Here is a 22,156-nt window from a genome sequence, read left to right as displayed (position 1 = left end):
TCTTGCTATTTTATTACTTTAATTTAATAAATGGAGAACGCACCATGAATTACGCAGGAGCAGCCCATGCAGGTAAGAGTGGTGGGGCTGGGTTGAGGGGGGATTCGACAGACGTCCACGAGGGAAAATATTTATTTTTGTATTTATCCCTCCTGTCGAATACCCTCCTCAACCCCCACCCAGCCCCCCCCCCCCCCCGCTCTTACCTGCATGGGCCACTGCTGGAATTATTTCTTCCTTTATTCGCTTACATACGTGTCTTGTCATTTTTGTTAACCGTGTTGCTCTCTTTTCTGAAAACGAAGGCAATATTCACATAGCATGTTTTGTATGTTAATTTTATAGACAATTGCTCAAAGTCTCTTAAATGCATCCCCCATATTTCTGCAAAGCACACTTGTGTCCATGATTTCAGCCTTTACCGTTTTGTTTAAAAGGGCCCCCCTGTGTACAATCTATAGCTTGTTTGTGAATAACACCAACATTTACATTTTTAATAAGAATGGGGGTAGGTTCTCCTAGGCTTTTAGCTCTATGGATTATTCGTTTTAGGTGTTGCCTACAAACAGATTTAGCTGTAAATTGGGGAAGGACCAATTGTGGACAATACCAGTACTTACAGTGGGCTTTGGGTCAAACCATTGCTAATTGTTGGTTAGCTTTGCTTGCTTCTTATGAATATTTTTGATGACTTCTGTTGTGTTTAGGCCTCCCCTGGAGCGCAGCATCTTTACCATCCTTTTGAGTGTATGATTTGTATCCTTCTGCTGCTTACATTCGGGAATCTACTTTTTTATTTTTCTTTCAGCACTTCGTGTGAGTGCAAATGTTTTCTTGCTCTCTCCCAGTTTGATGCTTTTCCATTATGACCCTGGCTCCCTTGTGCTGTCTGTGTTGTTCCCCCGCCCCAACTCATTTGTTGCTTCTCCTGCTACTTTCTGTCCCTCGATGCTTTTCGAATTTTTTTCAACCTCCTCTAGCTCCTTTGTTGTACCTCCACCCCTTGTTGCACACCACACGCAGCAGCAGAGTTGCTCACTCTGAGCCCCTGCTACTCTGTCCTTTTCTCTCTCCCTTCCCATTCTTAAGTCTTACCTGCATGAGCAAGTGATAGCACATGTGCTCTTGCTTGCAAGAGATATTCCGTTCTTTAAGGGGTTGGAGCCCACCCATTGCTTACCATTTGTGGGCTTCATTGTAACTCTCATTTCCTCGCTTCTAATTGGGCAGCTCCAGCCAGCTTCACTTCTGCTTCTTTTGTCTGGAGCATGGACCAAGTACTGATTGATTCATCTCGATTAGGGTCCTGAGCCTTTCCCTCCCACCGCCCAGTCCGTGTTACTTCTTCCCTTCCCACCGCCTGTCGTTTTGCTTCTTCCCTTTCACCCCACACATCTGTGTTGCTTGTTCCCCCTATTGTCCCACCATGTTGCTTCTTCCCCTTCCACCCCAGTCTGTTTTGCTTTTCCCCCTCCTATCCCTGTGTTGCTTCTTCCTCTCCCACCAACCTCTGTGTTGCTTCTTCTCCTTCCACCCTCAAATAGCTATGAGGAAATAAATAAACACTATGACGTGGCCAACGCTGTCTGCTTCATATCGCAATTTTATGTTTACTATCCTGGTGACTACGTTACTAGCCCTAAGTTGTACAGCTATATCTGATTGGCAAAGTTGAAAGCTCTCCCATAGGCAAGACCAATTTGTTTTTCCAATGCTTGTTCTCAATTGTTTTAAATTTTTTAGAGGGTGTAGCAGCAGCAATTTTGCTATCGGACTGCTCCTTTCATCATAAAGAGCGCTTTTGTAAATTTTTAATATTTTTTCAAGTTTACTGCTCCAAAATTGCTATCCGCCATCGTGGAGCTTTATATTTTAAAAACGTCTGCTGCAGCATCATGACGCATACCGGCAATGGCATCGTAACACATGCACACTAATACATCAACATGCTGGGGCTGTTGCAGCTTCATGACATGTACAAGCGCATGCCAAGTGAACCATATGTGCTTTGTCATTATCTGTCTGGGTCCAACTGTTTTAGCTTCTATTGGAAATGCTTTTCAACATCAAAAATAGCCTCTTTTTTTTTGCCGATGCTGTTAAGCATAGGCGAAAACTGTTGGTCAAGCCAAAACGTATGCTGACACCTTTGAAAGGTGAGCCCTATTATTGGCTTTGCTAATGCTTGTTAGGTATGATGCAACCAAAGACCTTTTGTTTTGATTAGTGCTTTCTAAAAAAAAAAACAGGATGGATTCCAGTATGGCCCCCAGAGGGATAAGCATTTGCGTTTCTTATAATTGTGACCCAATATTAAAAAGGGTAAATGCATGTTAATGTGTTTTAATAAGCGTAGATAAAAAGTAATGCTCATACTTTTTTTCCCTACTTTTTGACTTCATAGAAGGGCACCTTGGTCGCCATTATATACTACTTATAGATAGTGCCAACCCACAGAGTACCTACATTCTGCAGGCTTAACAAGAGATAGCCATGTACATTATAAGGTGGCTCAGCACTTCCCAATGCAGAGGAAGCACCAGGAACTAGCTCAAGGGATAGAAAGACGACTGCTGAAAATGGGATCCCCAAACTAAAAAAAAAGATGACCAGTTATGGTATCTAACAAGAACCGTACAACAAGAAATGTCCCCATGTCAAAGGTGCAAAATTGTGAAATACTTCTAGCTGCCACAAATCAAGCACAATAACATCACTCCTCGGTGGCCACAAACCAATGGGGAAGCTCAATGATTCATGCAAACATTGAACTGCTAGTTAACTATCTCCTACAGCCTGTAGCCCTCATTGACCAAGTACTGGACTGGCCCAGTCCAGAAGCCAAGGACTGGTCACAACAAAGGTTCAGCTGTGGAGAAAGGTTATGTTACCGCCTCCTGATGCCCAAGTGGACTTTTCTGAAGAGAGTGCCCAGTAAGTCAGTCATGTAAAGCTTTGAACTCCTCAGTCACCAACAAAGATACACCCTGCATCAAGCTGTCTCAGCTACATAAGGGAGAGCGTTTTGCATGTGTCATTCCTATCCAGGATGCAATGAGCTATTTTTAATTACAGAGAGTTCCATGATATTAATGAAAAACACTGACACAGATAGTTAGAACCAGATCAATATTTAGGAGCAGTAACATATATAATTTAAATACAGAAAGATCACAGGTTTTGTGGAAATCTGAAGGTGTATCTAGTGCCTCAAACATTACTAAAAACAGGTGCATGGATTTCAATGACATTGTGCATAAGTAAAAGGTGCATCATGCTGTTTTGTTGTAGCTCATGACAACATTCATCAGATAGGACACACTCACACCATTGTGCACCACACTGAAATTTACACAATTCTATTTGCTAGTGCAAACTTTCACACATCACTGCATACTAGAGCTAAGACCCACACATCTTTGATTTATGTTAACAATACCATTGGTTAGTGCATTCTGCAGTGGTAGTTGGCTTGTGGTCCTGTAGACAAAACAATACGTTTCACAATTACACGCCCTCCCCCCCCCCCCCCCACCCCTGGACTCAGTGTACTGAATGGCACAGGTTTGATTGGGCAATATTCAGACCAGCAACATGGTAGTTGCACACAAAACTCACCAACATGTTCTTAGCGCAATGAGCTATCTTACCTGCTATGATCAAAATCCCTAAACCAGACTTCACTTTGACTAGGCCAGGCATACGACTGTGTACTCAAGCAATTGTTCACACTGCCAGTGTTTTCAGAAAAAACTGAGGCCTTCGCACTAATATCATTGTTCCTAGAGGACTCTGCTCTCAGATGGGATGGCAGTGGCACCACTGCTTGCTGATGGTCGATTCACATTTGTAGGTTGCAGGCCAGTCTTTGTGGTCACCAAGGGCAGCACCATGAACCGTGCAAGAATGATAGACGTGTGCTTGAGAAACAAGTTCACTTTCAGAAGGGAACCCCATCAGTCTCAGTTTATAGGAATGTTTCCCAAGCCAACCGTTCCCCAGCATTTCTTACCACCGCCTTATCCTTGGTTCCCATGTCAAGTATTACGTCGTCTGAGTCCCCGCTCCTGAGCATTGCTCGTACCCATGGCCTTCAGGAAAAAGAAATAGCCTTCTTCTAACCTTAGATCCCGAAGCACTATTTTTATACCGAGATCCACCATTTTGAATCCACTCCTGATGGCAGAAAACCCTAAGAAAACGTAAAAATAAAACTTCTCCATGGGTTCCATGTTGAAAGGTCTGTGCTCTGTCCTACAAAAGGCCTGCTTCCTGCTACACACTATATGACCTTCCTGTGAATCTAGATTCCGAAACATTGCTGTTAATGCAGAGAGCCAACATTTAAAATCTTCTCCTGATACCAGAACACTTCAACCTCTCATAAAATTCATGATTATCTCTTGTCGCAGAATGTCTCCTTTCCTCCACATTTTTCTTTTGCTTTCACCAATGAAGCAATAGCTGCAACACTTTGTAGCTATGCTGCCAGCGCTTAAAGACTTAACATTAAGTTCAGTTTAAGAACTTTTGTAGCTGTTTTTCGAGGATCTTTTGGTGCTTCAGCTACCACAGCAAATAGAAATTATGGCTTAGCCTGAATTGCATCAAAGTGGGAAGAATGATTTGAATAAAACACAAGCACAATCAAGGGAAGGTCGAGCTTGCACAACATGAACATTGCAAAAGAGAAAGAAAACAGAAAAGGATCTGATTGTTTAGAGCTCTGGAATTGAGGGGTCAGAAAACAGACACAAAGAACCAGGCTGGAGAGATGGCATTGCTATCCATGAGTAAAAAGCCCGAGGAGCCACAGAAGCTGTGCTATAGTCATAGAAAACACAGAGGTCTGGCACAAAGCCGTACACCATCCAGAGGTCAGAATATTGAAAGAATAAAGCGAATGCCCCGAGCTCTGCGGGAACCGTGTGTAGTAGTCTGGAGACAGCACTCTACTTGCAAAAGTTTGTGCAGCAAAGACAAATAGCACTATTGTGTTTATAATCATGAATACAGCAGAATGTGAGGACAGCCGCATGGTTATCTAAAAACGCAGTCCACGTAGACATAACGTTCTATATTAGTAGTTTACTCCGTTTATAGACTGTTCTTTAAAGAGTGCACAACGTATGGGACAATTTCCAAAGAAGCATCAGACAGGATGATGGGTAAGAAAGAACAGGGAGACTATGAAACAGTAGTGCGGACATCTCACTTCAAGTCATGAAAGACGCTCTACCACGCTCTAATAACCTACTGCATTCTGGGGTGGTGTAGTCGTAGCTTGTTGCACTGAACTAAATATGTTTAAACAGCTGAAAACTTTTATTTCTAGCTCAAAACCTAGGACTGGAAATATTGTCAATATAGAATGAATACAACTCAATAACTATCTTTGCCAAGGCAATGAGCAAAACCAAATATCAACCTTTCACGCCTTAGCAGGAGAGAAGGTGGCCTAAGCTCAAAAGTGTGTGAATTTCACTGGGGATAATCTTTAAGGAACAAAGTCTGAAAACATGACCTTTACTTCTAGCCCATGTTGGAACCTGCAGTTGTTCAATTTCAACAGTTTCTGCAGGAGAAAGAAGCCGGCAAATGGGGTTTTGACCATCTAATAAACTGCTCAAAGCAGATTATATTTACATTTTGAAACACATTATCATTGTCCAAATGTGTTTTCTGCTTTCAGCTTATCTTTTTACTTGACCAGCAGAACCTGTCGTGCTTTGCGCAAATGAACTATAAAGTCGAGGTTCTTAAACCCAGAACAACTGGATCCAGTAGAAACTATCAACTGCTCAACGGGATCAGACTCTAGCACTAATTTGTTTCCAAACAACTTATTTTTGTTTTTATGTACTCTGTATTATTATACACTATATTGACTCCGATACCCGTAGGGCTGACAGTGTTGCGCGTTACAAATTCTGATTGATTGATAATCACCTGAAGGCTTCATATGAACATGTCAGTGTTTCAGATAAACCAGGAAACCAATCACAAAACAACTGCTTAATTTGGGCTGGTTTCAAGAATTGTATAGATTAACAAAAGCAAGGTGACTATGGGAAGCAATAATGTTCCCAAGAGAAGGGATATTGCCCTGACAATTGCTCCCTCCACAGCCACTTGCAGACCTATTGTTATAGTAAAGTTACCAATTTTAGAACAGTTAATGTTGTTGTGTACAGGAAAGTAATTTATTTATCAGACAAAGCATACTGTGCCAATTGCATTGCGTGCAGCTTTTGACTCCCTAAATGTTTTATGAACCGGGTTCATTCCAGTCCTTAATGGAATCAATACTAAAAACAAATCCAGTATTAGGTAATGAAAGACAAAAGCAGGTTGTTAGGTCAAAACATGGCTTGAAAAGAGGTGGAGATCAGGTTTTATTACCTTACCCAGTGAGGGTAAACCTCACAGGAATTCAAAGACTTTTGGCATTGGCCAAGGCAGCGCCAATAACATTCCAGTTAACAATGCCGAATCGCACCAGTCCATTGTCTTTTATTGGAAGGTACGAAGAGTTCCGACAGCACCAGGGTCAGGCTCTAAGAAAACTAAGATGCTTCAAAGAAGGGGAGAAGTGGAGAAAATCTTTTAAAAGATGACAACTAGGCTTCCCTGATATAACACATGTATTATGATATTTCCAGGAACCAACAGAACTCACATAAAGAAGGGCTCTCCCCATTGACATATGTGGAGGCCTAACTTAGCCATGTACTGTGGCAGGTGCATCTTTTGCGAATTCATACGCATTTAACTATTGCCAAATAAAAGATCTAGTCTCACCTACTAGTGGAGAGTGAGTGTTAGTGGAATTACACATTGAACTCCACTATAATAGGTGTAGAGTGTATACATTTGTACATGGAAAACATTTTCAAAGCTCAGGAGAAGTGAGGGACTTGGTCCTCTCTGAATAGATAACATGAGAATAAAAAAATCGAAAAGGGGCAAAGGAGAGGTAGAATCCAGTTAATTATAGGGAGAGTAGGCAGAAAGTGAAACTATTCCTCCCAGAAATCAACTTCAGTCCCTCCAATCAGATCGGAATGGTGACAATTGCCCCTCCTCTACGCCTAGACTCCATACCCCTACATGCAGTGGCATACCTCATTTATTGCCTTGAGAAATAGGACCACACCACCACCACCCTGATGGAACTCCACTTGCTGCCATTGTCTGCCTACACATCCTCAACCCAGCTGTATCAAGTACAAAGCCATCATAACAGACAACCTCTGCGTATCTGGCTGGCAAGCTCACCACCTCCACCCCATCAAACTCGAGATGAATAAGGGCAAAAAATAAAAAAAACAAGGCAACAGGCTTTCACACTCCATGCACCCAAGATCTGGAATACTATCCCCATAGCCACCGGGGCTACCGTGACCCTGATCCAATTTAGGTAAGAGCCAAAGGCACACATCTGTAAAAATCACTACATCATGATACAGCAACAGGCCACTTTTTCTTTTAGAAGACAACTACCCATAAAATCAAATGAAGATTGTGTTCTCCCTGGACTCTGAGAAATGCTCTGCTGCCTTTTGGCTAAGTTTGCTCTATGTAAATGCCACACAAAAATACGTACATACAAGCAGAACCCCTGACAAGAGTTGGAAGACCCAGAGGAAACCATAAACAATGGCAGAAGAGAAAGAGAAATCCTGAACAAGCATAGGCAGAATGTGAACATTGACCAATGATACTGAGAGCTGGAGAAGACCTAGGGAAGGGTAGAATGAACCGCCGACAGCCTTCAACCGGGAGAACAGGGCAAGCCTCAAACACATGGGGAGCAGACAAGTGTCTAACCCATATCAAGCAGACAGACCCTCAATAAGGACGGAGAGAACGAAGAGCCAAAACTAATAACATGAACATAACAAGGAACTCAGTACAAGGACACTATGAACAGTGAAGTTATGATTGAGGATAGGAAGGAACGAATGAGCTTGAACAGCAAAAACAAAAAATGCATTAGAAATCTAAGAAGGAGTAGGTGAGAGCCCTGAACAAACACGGTGTTAACAGGAATATTGAGCAAGTATGCACAAAAGGAAAATGTTACTTAGCTGTAACAAAGTTTTGCGGCTTCAGGATATGCTAGATTCCCATGGTGTGCATCATCCCGACATTTAGTGGTTGGATTTTGGAGAAGCATCATATTTGTATGTACATATTTTCTAGGCAACAACCACAGAGTCAGTATGAATCATTATAATGTTGACGCAAAACCCAAAATGCTCTCCAACTTAGATCCAACTTCAGATTGAATATTCCCTGAAATCATGTTATGTGCTCCCTTATTCACTAGCATGTTGGAATGTAATGAGCTATCACTTGTCTGCACTGGAGATGCGGGAGCATCGTATGTGAAACAAATAGTTTCGAGTATAATTTTATAGGTAAGTGAGTGGAAAATGGTGCTTGACTGTAAGCATCAGTGTGGATCATTCTGTGGTAGATTCACATGCTATGCACATTTCTGCCATTTGATGTAGGGGACAGAATGGAGCAACCAGTTTTTTCAAAGTTTTTGCTTTCGGCTTCACTCGGGTAACTATTTTCCTTTGTAGGGAGATGCAAATCTGGTGAGATGGGGTTGTATGACTTTACAACGGATCTCCTACTTGATTTTCCTGTGTCAAACTGTCTGTTCTCATCCGGAGAAGGGGATTATTTCATCCTCTATTGCTTGCTTAATTAGAACATAGCAGTGGTGTCAGCCACCTTGCCTTGCTGGAGGGGTTGAAAAGCTGCCAAATCAGGCCACACCCATCACAGTTCAAGGAATGTTGTATACTGAGGACTGTGCCCTGGGGACGCTGATCTCTGGCTGTCAACTCCATAAATTGACAACATTTGGGAGTATTTCTATGTGGCATGATAAACCACCGAGTTCTGAAGTCCAAATCACCCATCAGTGATGAAACTCTGGCCCGCGACTAGTCACGATTTCTATTCTTCAGTCTCGAAGACGCCTATGCTTCTGAAACTGAATAAAACAATCTGGCATCTTAAGTGTTTTGCATTGTGCATTATGTTTAATGTCACCACAATGCATACAGACAACAGCCTATGGTCGGCATCTGAATTTGGTTAGTCGTACGAAAAAGAGGCTTTTCTGAGCCGAACCACTAAATGGCAGATTGATGCACCTCATTTGAATCTCGATTAGGTTCACATTAGAAAACAGGCATTCCTGAACAAAAGAAAGAACAAAGAACCCTAGACAAGGTCGGGGACTTGAGAGATCCCTGAACAAACACAAGGAGAAACAATGGAGGAAGAATATGGGAAAATGTAACAAGGATGGGGAAAACTGGGAGAGCCCTCTCCAAGGACAGGAAAGATAGAGGGAGTCCTGAACATGGATGGTGCGAACAGAGGTAAGACGAAACAAGAATAACAAGACCACAGAGAGTCCTGAATAAAGATAGGCAGTCAGAAGAACCCTAAATAAGGACAATGAGGACAGAGGAAGAAGGAGCAGGAAGAAAAATGGACTCCTAGACAAAGACAGTGAGAAAAGGAGGAGCCGTGAACAAACAAGGGTGACCGAAGGGTGGGGTTGTCTGCGCAAGGACCTTGTGAAAGAGATTAGTCTGAAAAAACAAGGCAGCGACAATAAAAGGAGCACAGAACAATGACTTTGAGAACAATGAAATCTGGAGAAAAGGGAATAGGAAAGAGGTCCAGAACAAAGACAGGAAAAATCAGGGGGTCTGATTGTGGACATGATGTACAGGAGACCTGAACAAAAACAGGGAGAACAGGGGAGCACTGGAGAAGGAAACTTAAAACAAGATAAAACTGTTCTTAGAGTAAGATTAGAAAGTTAGTGTTTGACAAAAGATTTGTACTGGGTGGTTGGCCAGAAGCCCTCAGACTGCAGAGTCTTGTGGAAGAGAAAACTATAATAAGAGGGTGGGAGTAGCACTACCTCTCAACTCACACACTTCAATCTAGAGAGACGTTGAGGACTGCGGAAAGGTGAGGTGACTACGACAGCGGACAAATATCTAATATTTGCTAAGAGACCGTAAACCCAGTTCAGGACAAAGGGGACACATATATTGCAAAGACCTCCATGACAAAATGTTTAGAGTCACAAAGGCATAAGTTACTATTGTGAGCTCTATTGATGTTTTAATGTCAGCCGCCCAACCCGAGTGTCATAAAGTTCGATTGTCAATGCTTTTTACAGAGAGTTACAAATGTTAACTAAGTTATGAATAGTGTATCGCAACCAACACTGAACACAGGTGCCCAAAAACACCGCACAGTCCGGAACTGGCACTTATAATGGTCGAAAAGGGGCTGCAGATGGTGATGATTATGTCTCTCATTTTCCTCACTGCGGAGGTCCTGGCTAATGTCAGGGGAAGATTAAAAAATATAAGTACCCCGCTACAAAAAACATACGAAGGGGACCTAAAGTGACACATCTTTACCTATTCTTTCCTGTTGGCCCCTGTTCCTTCTCACCATGATCCTCCCCATGGGTTCCTCTTTCTGGGATCTGGCAAGAATGGGGCTCTGTTTCTCTTCCGTGCCCTGTCTGCAGTCCTGTCTCTGTTCCATCCCCTTGGCCATGCCCAGCCTGAGCCTCTGTCTCTCTCATCCCAACTGAACCCTGCACAAACTTGGGATCACTCTCTCTCCCAACACCCTGGCTGTGCTCAGCCTTTGATACCTGCTCTTTTCCATTCCCTGGGGCTTTCCCATCCTCCTGGCTCTCTCTTCGTAACTCGTCCTGTGCACCCTGCCATGGATCTGCCTCTTTCTCCACCCTACCTCTGAGCTTCTGTGCTCCATGAGTCTCTCTTCTTTTCCTGCTCTGGTGAGGAAGGCCTGCTTGGCCTGTTCTTCCTGAGTTTTCCCTCTGCAGCTCAGCCTGCCCCACTGCAGCAGGCCTCACTGGTGGAACAGGAATGGGTTCTAGTGCTTCTGGGCTCTCTCTGCGGCTATGATGGACTTTTTGGTGTAATGAAGTCTTTCTTCCATGACTTTTGGTTGGAGAGAGCACAGTCTGGTCCTTTTCGGTTGAGCTCTGCGAGTGTCTGCGATATGGCACTTCCCGTCTAGGGCTCTTGGCTCTCCGTGGGGAAGGACTTCGACTTTTACTCTTCTCGCGGGAAGACGGCATCAGCATTAGATCATGAAACCTAGCCAAGACTGGACTGCGACTTCGGCGCTGTTTCCGCTGCCCTGGGCTGGGACTGCGCGATTTGGGGCGCAGTAGCACCATGGTACTATCTTCCTCCGCTGAGCTGGACTCTGAGCTATCTGATTCACTGCTGCTGCTGCTGCTTTCAGAGCCTGGAAGTGAGATCTACAGGATAAAAGAAAAACATTCAGAAACTGAAAACAAGAGGACGAGAATGAAAATAACAATGTGGCCAATTCTTGCTATATCTAAGGACAGAATGTACTGTGTACATGAAAATCCAGAACTAAGTGAACACCGAACGGCAGCGCTGCATACAGAAAGTTGTGAATAAGGGAGTGAGTAGAGTGCTAAAAGCATGATACCTTCCAACACGACCCTCAGTATGATGGGCTTGCAGCATGATATCTCAGTGGCAGCCGGCATGGCTTGCAGGGGGCAGGGTGGGTGGGTCAGCTGGGGGGGGTAGGGGGGCAGAGAAGAACACATATTTTCACATAGATTTCAATGATATTTTTCTTTCCATCTAATGCAAGGAATAGGTTTTTACAAAAGTGTTCTTGAGAGAAACAAATCTATGTGAAAATAAGTGTTCTTCTCAGCCACTTTTTTGTTTATGTGAAACACGCTTTTGTAACCTCTCTTGCTCTATTTATATAAAATTTGTATTAAAAAAGCGCGCACCCTCTTATGCTCTCCTTTTTTCTGTTTTTCTTTAGGATAAGTTCATTTCAATTTTATTATACATTAAATGTGTAATTCATTTACTAGAGGCCAACAGTAAGGGCTCTCACAATTGATTGTACAGTATTGAATAATTTGCATTTGAAAGAAATCCCTTGCAGGCACTATTACCCTATAATAGTTCATATCACCCATGCCCTCAAGGGTATATTGGGTTACCCATTTTTACTTAACAGCACCTCTAAAAGTGGCATTTGGAAAATAGTAATAATAGATTTGCTTTCACCAATAAGCAGGATTTATCACTACTATTCCAAACATATCAAACTTGATCCCACTACCCCTCTAAGATCAGTAATTACCACTGAAGCACATTTCAGGGAATCCCCAATGCATCCCTATTAGAGGGCAGCCTCACAGCAGTGAGAAACCAAATAGGCTGTTTGTCACTACCAGGACACGCCACACAGTTATGGTACATATCCTACCTTTTACCTACACCACACCCACCCCATAGGGCTAGCTAGGGCCTACCTTAGGGTGACTGATATGTAGTAAAAGGGGAGTCACAGATGTGGCAACCGCTTTATGTGCCACATCACAGCAGCAATAAACTGCGCACCAGGTCCTGCAGAGGCCTGAGACAGGTTTGAAAGCCTACTTTGGTGGGTAGCGCAAGCAGCACTGGAAGCCCACAAGTAGCATTTAATTTACTGGCCCTGGATATATCGGATACCGCTGTACAAGGGACTGACAGGTAAATTAAATATGCCAAACAGGTGTAGACCAATCTTACCAAGTTTACCATAGAGAGCACGTGCATTTTAGCACTGATCAGCAGTGATAAAGTGCCCAGAATCATAAAACCACCAACAACAGGTCAGAAAAAATACAGGAGGAAGGCAAAATGTTCTGGGATGACCCTGCAAAAAGGACCAAGTCCGACACGGAGGTTCAATGGTTTGGCCTTCAGTGGTTTTTATCCAATGTGGAGAACCAGTCACAGACAGTAAAACGTCATCTCTGCCCCCAAACCTTTATCTTTTAGGGTGCTGCAGCGCTCCCCACTTCCCCCTGCATGTCTCCAGACTCAACTGTCCTGAACCATGGGCATGATCTGATGCTAGGGTCCTTTCTGGATCAGTGCCCAGGCCATCCCAGTGCGTCAAGCTTCTTCTAGACACTGAAAGACTCGAGGAACGCGTGAAGCATAGCCGGCTTTAACTCAAGAAGGCGATACTATTTGGCACGCTTCTAAAGTCCAATAAATAATTTCATCTTAATCTCACTCACAGTGTCTTTGGCCTGGTCACTCGGTCCCCTTTCAAGTAAACACTTGGGTCATTACCTTGATAATGGCTGATCCATGGTGGATCTTCTCTTATGATGTGTCTATAAAAATAATTGCCATGGTCTGGGCATCTATTGCCTTCATCATGGCAACCGCTGTCAGTTCCAGATTAAACAACGTGCTGAATATACTCAGCACAAACATAGCTGTGTCTAGTTCAGAAGGCCCATGATGCTAGGCCTCAGAAGGACCAAATCTCTGAGGGCCACGGGACATTCCCCCAGCTTTGTGTGGCGCACCGGGTTGTGTTTTGGCGCCTGGAATTTATTATAATGGGCCAGGATCGCCCATCTTTCAACCGAAAACCAACTCTTACTGTCAAGCTCAAACCCTGCAATCGTGTGAGAAGTGCCCAGTGTGCAGAGGTGTCTTTTTGGTTACCCACCACGGCACATCACTTAATCTCCCCCTGCCTAAAAACAAAATCTGACTGGGTTATGTAACTGGTGCTCATGTAAAGTGCTCCAGTGCCCTTGGGCCGAGGTCACGCTATGGGCAACTGCAAACGTAAATAATGTATAGGGCAGGGCAGCGACTGTGAAATGTCCCGTCAAATTCAGAGTTAGAGAGCACACGGGGGATCAGAAAAGTAATAAGGACAAACAGAGAGCAGCTAAAGCAAGGCCCTAACACGGCACCAAAATACCTTTGCACAATATGAAAACCCCACACAATAAAAGGGCAACCCTTTTTGTCTAGTGCATAATGTAAATAACCACGTAAGCACGCTAATAAAGCTTTGCTGTGTACAGTAAAAAAACATAAAAGGAAAGAAAAAGTATTTCTAGGAAACATCTGACCTGAAAAGGCTCAGTCACCCCCACCAAAGTGCCAAGGTTGTTGCTATAGTAACCGAGAATGTACTCGCTTGTTCCCTTCGGCAGCGACTCTTCATTAAACGTGACCTGAAACGAGGAAAAAATGAAGATATTACAGGGGGAGGCGCCAGGGGGAGCTCTCACGTGAAGAAATCTAATCTTGTGCCTTGATAACTGGTGCTCATCTGTACAGCTTTCAGGTCATGTTATCAACATTCTCTACAGAGCAGCGTCGCCTCTCTGCAGTTCTTCTACCGAGATGTCTAACTATATCCTGTACAGAGGATTCCCCTATACTCTAGAGCTCTGGGCAGCGCTGTCCAGTGCCAAATGTGCTGTGAATCATAATAATAGAGGGTGCAAGTTTTTTCTTTAGGGGCCTGCTAACACCAATGTCGAATGTCTGGTTTGATTCGATCTCACGGCTTTCTCGCACTACACAATATATCCTGTCTCGCTCTCCAAATCTCTCTCACCCTGTTCTTTTTCCTCTCCGCTTTCTCCTTTGTCGCTATTCTCCTATCTTTCTCTTCTTCTTTGTCCTTTCTCTCTCTTCTTCGAGATAAAAAAATAAGTCCTTTAGTACCTCCTTCTGTTCAGGGTTTTACAGTTTATGTCTATTCACAAGCAGTAAATATGGCACCAGTGCTGGAGCGGGTTTTATTTTAAAAATTTTGTATACCCTCTCCAGTTTGCATGTTTCTATTAATAAGAATAATTAACTAATCGTAATTGTATTAATTGGATTGCTGTGGAATTTAACCAACCTTACTAATAAGAATACAAGTGGGAATTGCATTTGCATGGCCTAACTAATATGTAAACTAAATTGTATATGCAAATTGATCATAGATAATTAGAATTTTGCATGAATATATGTTGCTTCTGTGATGTATTCGTGATTTGTGCTTTATTAATGTGAATATAACCCGCATTAAGTGTTGCTTCTGCTAGATAAATACACACACATATGGGTATTTGTAAGGGGATAACATTTTATTAGTCATTTCCATGTATTAATTACGTTTTTGTGTTTCTTTGCTTAAGTTGACCATTTGGTGGCCACAAAATGGCCGACATTCCTATTTGACGAACACAACTCTATTGTGAAGGTCTCTGGGTGAAGTGCGCATGCGTCACCATCAGCAGCAGTGGCCTCTACGCGACCCTAACTCAACTGTGCCACTCAAGGACACTCCGGGCTACCAGCCAGCTGCTCTGAAAGAAACAATAGAAGATACTTTTCCGAAGAAATTATGAACTATATCTAAAGACACATTTTCCGCGTGGGAAAGCTGTTGAACCATTTTAACGGACCAATCAGAAGCATTTAAAAATATTACTCGTTACTTTTGGAATGTAATTTTACTATAAAACACCATAGATTAGAGAGGTTAGAAGCTCGAGACCCTTCAGAAGATTTCGATTTGCTGACGTTATGCTGACGGAGAGGACGGTGACACTGCAGGACAGCTGTTTCCTAAGAATCTGACAGTATGAACTGATGACCAAGATTTTGACTTAGAGGACGACTTTTAGCCAGAATAGGTAAATATGATGGTCTACTGCTTGATTAAACAAAAGATTCGATTTTCAATTATTTAGATAAAGATTTAAGATTTATTACAAGAACTGTGTTGGGTCGTTATTATGAAAAGTGTATTTATGTAAATAATTTATAGATCACTTCAACCAGCAGCTAGCTGATTCATGGCCTATTCATGGGAGGAGTACTAAAGGTGAAGTTTAGGCCTTAATAAATAGAGAAAGATAGGGAAATCTATTGTTCATTACAGATAAATGAGTACTTCTTTCCATTACAGCGAGTGGAACAATCGCCTCCTTGAATACAGGTTAATAGAGGATGAATGTTGGTGTTATGGGCCCCACCAGCAAATGTAGTGATTGAGTGTGATCTATGATCTGTGACGAAGGGAGGGATTTTGCATTCCGCGCTGCATCACAGCCTGCAGTGGGGGTGTTTTCTTACGCTCCTGGCTTCACCTGAAATCAGGGTTGGCCGGGCCTGTAGGGCAATCGAGCAATGCCTGATGGTCTTCTCTGAAAGATCAGTGCTTAGGCAGGTTTTTTAGCAGTTGATGGCCAGTTTTACGGACAGGTGGGCTGGTTTCACTGTTGATTTACGTGATATTACCACTTTTTTTGCAGCTATCTGCTTCGCTAATGGAGTCCCCTTTTTTTGCTGCCCTGGTCTATTTTTTGTCCCTGTCCGAAACTCCTGTACAGATCAGACTCACCAGACACCAGGGCTCTGACTCGAGCCAGGGCCGGACTGGGAACAGAAACCGGCCCTGGCAAACTGCTCTGCCCGCCCCCCCTGGGGTGAGGGTGAGTGCAGCCGAGCAGTTTGCGAGGGCCGGTTTCGCCGATTTTGTTACAGGGGGGGCGATATTGCGGACCCCCGGTAACAAAACCGGCCCCCCAGGGGTCCAAAACTGACCCGCTATAGTCAGTCCGGCCCTGACTTGTGCCGTCTCATGGCCTAGAGCTCCTCTCTGCAGATGCCTTAGCTTACTGTGAGCACCTTACAGAGCTGTCTCACCAGAACTGGAAGTACATGTACACAGCTGTCTCATCACAGTCATGAGCATCTGTACTTAGCTATTTTCAAATATTTGGAGGGCCTGTGTCTAGTTGTCTTACTATTCACTGTTTATCCTGTGTAAAGCCTATTCATTAATATCCGGAAGCCCAATATGTATGTATGATTATATGTATGTCCTGGTCTTTGTACAGCGCAATCTTAGCAAGAGAGCAACAATACTAATGTCCCAGGGAAGATAAAATCATCGGGGGAAGGGGAAGGGTAAGGGTGTGTGTGTGTGTGTGTGTGTGTGTGTGTGTGTGTGTGTGTGCGTGCGTGTGTGCATATTTATTTTCCACAAATCGGATCCAGCACACTCTCTCAAATGGATGCAGGCATCGGTACATCGGTTTATTCGGTACACCAACACCAATACGTTTCGACTGTCAAGTCTTGTTCACGGTTAGGTGAGTCCCTCTTTACTTTGTCTATATGTACAGCATTCTTACTTGTGCCTATAATGAAGCATTCTGGGAAATGTAGTTACACATTAAAACCCTTGTTTCCAACAGACATTTTTACAAAAAAGATGGGTGTATGAAAGGTTATATTAGAGTGTGAGGAGGTGCATCAGATATTAACCGGATGATGTCATCAGTGATGTCATTTGAGATGTCATCATTGATGTCACTGACCATGCCATGAGTGATGTAATATGGGACATCATCAGCAGTGCATTGCGGGGGCGCGAGTTATAGTTAGCTTAACTAACTATAACGGCTGAATTTCTCTGGTTTTGTACGAGTGAAATGTCCAACTAACTGTAACGTCCCTGAAACCTGTGGTTTTTTCAGTGAATTTCTAAGGTTTTTTTAAATGCTAATTACTAACTATAACGGCCCTAAAAACTATGGTTTTTCAGTGAATGTCTATGGTTTTTTAAATACTAATTACTAACTATAATGTAGTAATGGCGTTTGCAGAGTGGTGCAGAAAGGGGGCTGGGCCTCTAACCAGTGCTCAGAAATTCTGCTGTGTAGGACTTACAGGAGGTACGAGGAGGGCTTCTTGGCCCGCCAAAGTCCCTCAGGAGTAAAGTGGACTTCATCCCGCAACCCGTAGTGTGCCAGGATGCGAGTTTGCAGAGTGGTGGAGAAAGGGGGCGTGGCCTCCGAAGACCTCTTAGCAATCCTATTGTGTGGGACTTACTTGAGGTATCAGGAGGAGTACTTGGGGGCCAACTACCCCTCTTATTACCTCCAGTAAGTCCCGCACAGCAGGATTGCTAAGTTCTCATAGCCAGCCATTCCCCCTTTGCCCACCATTCTGCAAACGTGCTCCCTGGCACGCTCTTGGATGGGGATAAAGTCCCCTTCGATGCTGGGGGTCCTTAAAGGCTAACTAGCCTACCTGACACCTCCAGTAAGCCCCATATAGTGGGATTGCTGAGAGGTGGACACAGGCCACACCCCCTTTCTGCACCACTCTGCAAACGCGCTTCCTGGTGCACTCTTGGTTGGGGGTTGAAGTCCCCTTGCCTACTGAGGGTCCCTGTGTGGCCCCCCTCTCCTTAATTATTTTTGGGCCCTGGGGACCCCATCCCCCAGCACCTGAGATATTGTTTTTTTTGTTTGCTTAGTTTAAAACGGGAAGGGGGCTGCGCGGCCCTCCTTCCGAGGCGGATTTCGGCCCGGGGACTCCATCCCCCGGGGCATGGCCTTGTTTTTTAATTTTTTTAATTAATTATTTGGGAGGGGGGCAACGTGTCCCCGCTTCCTTGGGCCACTTTTGGCCCCGGAGACCTCATCCATTATGTCCGGCGCTCCCAGGAGCCGTGCCTCAGCCCAGCCACAGCAAACTGCAATGTCCCAGGGGTGGGCACCCCGGGACATTGCTGGAGCTGGCTCTGGGGGGTGGCGGTCCCCAGGGCCATAGAGGGCTCCAGGAGGGGGACCGTGCGGCCCCCCTCCCTTCGTATGCAAAGCTCCGGGGAGGTGGTGGTACCCGGGGCTGGGGGTCTATAACAGACCCCTACCTTCTTTTAATTAGTGCCCTGGGGGGTGGTGGTCCCCTGGGCGTGTGCGGGGGCTCGAGCGCCCCACACTCCTTTATTTTAAGTAGAGCCCCGGGGAGATGGCGGTCCCCGGGGCTGCAGGGGGGCCATGTGCCCCCTGCATTTGTTAATTAAAGCCCCGGGGAGGTGGTGGTCCCTGGGGCTGCATGAGGGGGGCAGGAGCCCCCCACACTTAAATATAAATAATAATAAAGCAAAGGGGAGTTGGTGATCCTCAGGGCTGCGGGGGTCTGCAAAGCCCCGTATTTCAATAAGTATCACCCCAGGGAGGTGGCCGTCCCCTGGACTGCGGGGGGCCCCCGCATAAACATGCATGACTGCCCCCGGGACCTGGCCCACCTGGGGGCTCATTATAACGAAGCACGGAACACTGCGCTTCATTTTTTTCTAGGCAGTACCCTGCTCCCTTTTCGTTTTTTTATCATTTTGATCCCTTTTTTCTTGTGACTCGGTTTTACCAAGTCACAAGATGGCTGCCAATACTTCTTGGTTTGAAGTGTTGGCAGCCAATCAGTGTGAAGCTCGTGCTCGGGAGGGTTCGCGGATCCACCGCGGTCACCAGATATCGAACTTTTGTTTATTTTTTAATTTCTCTGGAACTACTGAACGGATTTACACTATTTAAAGCAAAGAGTACACTCTGGACCAAGAGCTACCTCTCTGCCAAATTTAATGCAATTCCGTTTAGCAGTTCGGGCTGTAGCTGCAACAGAAATTTCCTATGGATATTAACATGGAGAAAAAGCATTTTGGGACCCCCCTTTTTTCTCGGCCCCCACTTGATGAATCAGCTTGAAACTTCCAAGACAGGAGCTGATTGGACAGCCTCATTAGTTTCAAAAATGTCGCGAAGATTCGTCAAATGGCGCCAAAGATATTGGCAAATCAAAAAACACTTTTCCTATGGAAACTAGGTCCTAACTATAACTATATATATATACACACACACACACACACGCACAAGAAAACAGTAGAAAAAAGATTCAAAAAGAAGAAAAGGGGGCATGGTATAAACACCCTGACCCCTAGGCCTGCTCAGGAGGTTCCACAAGGACCCCCAGGGCCAACAAAAGTTCCCGGGGCACTATAAATTCATTAGCGGGGGCCCCCGGGGACTGCCACCTCCCCGGGGCTGTTAAAAAAAAACATGGGGGGGTCCCAATCCCCCCACGCTGCCCCAGGGACCGCTACCTCCACGGTTTTTTTTTACATGTAACTACGGGGACCACCACCTCCCTGGGGCTTTGCAATGGTTGGGAGGGGGCCGCGCGACCCCCCTCCTGGAGCCCTCCATGGCCATGGGGACCGCCCACCCCGAGACACTGCTGTTTGCTATGGCAGGGCGTCATAGCAAACACTGGTTTGGATTTTGGAAGCGAGAGCAGGTTTCCTGCTATTGCTTCCAAAATCCAAAGCAGATTGCTTTTCCACAAGGGGAGCTGCATGTCTGCAGCTCCCCTTGTGGAAAAGCAATGCTGGTTCCCGCAGTAGGCTGGGTGCCGGTGGTAACGTGGGGGAATTGAGGCTCCTCCCATGGTCCCCAACGGAGAGGCCAGGCCCCGGGGATAGGGTCCCTGGGGCCAGGAGTGGCCTGGGAGGGCGTCCACGCGGCCCCCTTCCCCTTTAAATACATTTTAAAAATCTTTTTAAAAAGGCATGCCGACCTCGGGGATGGAGTCCCCGGGGCCATAATTGGCCTGAGGAGGGGGGCCACGCTGCCCCCCTTCAGAAAGAAAAAAAAAGTGCAAAGCCCCGGGGGATGGGTTCCTGGGGCCAAAAGTGGCCAAGGGAAGGGGGGCCACCCAGCCCCCCTCTCCAACATTTTTTAAAAAAAAGGAACCGGCAAATTGCCGGAGGCCCCGCCCCCTCCCTGCACCACTGTGCAAACACACCCCGTGGCGCGTTTTAAGGTGGGGAATTTGTTCCCCATGAATCCCGAGAGTCCCTGGGGGCTATCTAGCCCACCAGGTACCTCCAGTACGCGACACAGGGCTGTGTTGCAGAGAAGTGGTCCTAGGCGACGCCCCTTTTTACACCTATCTACAACGCAGCTGTGTGGCGCTTACTGGAGGTACCTGGTGGGCTAGTTGGACCCCAGGGACCCTCAGGATTCAAGGGGACTTAATCCCCCAGCTTAAAACGTGGCACGGGGCGCATTTGCACAGATATTCACGTGGATGATGTCATCAGTGATGTCATTTGAGATGTCATCAGTATGTCACTGACCATGTTATGAATGATGTAATATGTGATGTCATCAGAAGTGCATTGCGGGTGCGCAAGTTATAGTTAGCTGAAATAACTATGGTTTTGTATGAGAGAAATGTCCAACTAACTATAACGTCCCTGAAACCTATGGTTTTTCAGTGAACATATATATATATATATGAATTGCTTCATAATACTCAAATCTCACTCTTCTGCACTCTTCCATGATTAGAGCACCTTTGTAGAGCCCTCTATGTAGCTGGCATACTTTAATCTAAAGTCTCACATGCTCATGAGCTTGATGCTCATCAGCTTCACTCGCCATACCTATCCCCCCTGTATAGAACTATTTCCTTTTTTTTAAAAAATTCTGCACAAGGCTATGCTCCAGACCTCTGGAGCTTCTGCACTCAACAGTGTCACTGCACCCAGAGAGCCTGAATAGAGATGACTTCCCAGGCCTGCTGCTCCTGCATACAACTGTCTCATTGCGGCCTGGAGATCTTTTCTACAGCTATTTCACCCTAGCTTGAGTTCTGTTTCTCATGATATTATAGAGCTTCCTTACTCTGCTGTCCCACCATACCTTGGGCACCTCTATGAGCTCTGTCACCCTGCCTTAAGCACATGTACTGAGCCATCTCAGCAAAGAGTAAGCACCAGCATACACAATCTCGCCACATCCTGAACTGAACTGACTGTACAGAGGATGTAGCTTGAGAGCTGTTATTTACCAAAGTTGCTGGGGAGGGTTACTGACATTTGCACTAATGGTGTTGCACACCTGGTACTTGTGTGGAACTGTCTCACAATAACAGGACATTTGTACTCAGCAGTCTTGCCATACATGATGCAGCTGCACAAAGCTTTCCCCATACCCTGGCGTTTCTGCATGAGCTATCTCGGCATTGATCGAGTGCCACTGCAGAGTCATCTCCCTATACCTGGAGCTCCAGACTATAGCCGCCTCACCATACTTTGAGCTCCTGTGCACATCCGTCTCACAAACGGTTGGAGATTCAGTACTTCGCACACTCATAACACCTCCTGCACCTATACAGAGCTCTCTGACCACACGTGCAGCTCCTACATAGAACTACCGCACAATGCCCTGGAACTCATCTACATCGCTGTCTCACCACTTCATGAGTTCTTGTTTTGAGGTGTCTAACATAGCCGAAGCTCTTCTACACGCTGTCCCACCGTACCCTGGCACTACTGCACTCTATAGTCTCATCAGAGACCAAAGCTCCTATCGAGAGACATCACACAATTATGGGAGTTCATG

General features: G+C 45.1%; 1 protein-coding gene across 3 annotated transcripts in view; it reads right to left on the bottom strand.

Moving 5' to 3' along the window:
• Positions 1–3,115: 3,115 nt before the first annotated feature.
• The window catches only part of INPP5J (inositol polyphosphate-5-phosphatase J), a 372,973-nt gene continuing 353,932 nt past the window's right edge, over positions 3,116–22,156 (bottom strand). For all 3 annotated transcript variants that reach the window (XM_085636028.1, XM_085636026.1, XM_085636027.1), the window contains 2 exons: positions 14,024–14,128; positions 3,116–11,353 (listed from right to left, as the gene is read on the bottom strand). In XM_085636028.1, coding sequence (XP_085492154.1) covers positions 10,469–11,353; positions 14,024–14,128 — 990 coding nt within the window. In that variant the 3' untranslated portion in view covers positions 3,116–10,468. The remainder of the gene's footprint in view (positions 11,354–14,023; positions 14,129–22,156) is intronic.

This window comes from Triturus cristatus, chromosome 11 (genome assembly GCF_964204655.1).
Source record: "Triturus cristatus chromosome 11, aTriCri1.1, whole genome shotgun sequence".
NCBI classification, from domain to species: Eukaryota; Metazoa; Chordata; class Amphibia; order Caudata; family Salamandridae; genus Triturus; species Triturus cristatus.
This window is presented reverse-complemented; position numbering and strand designations above follow the sequence as displayed.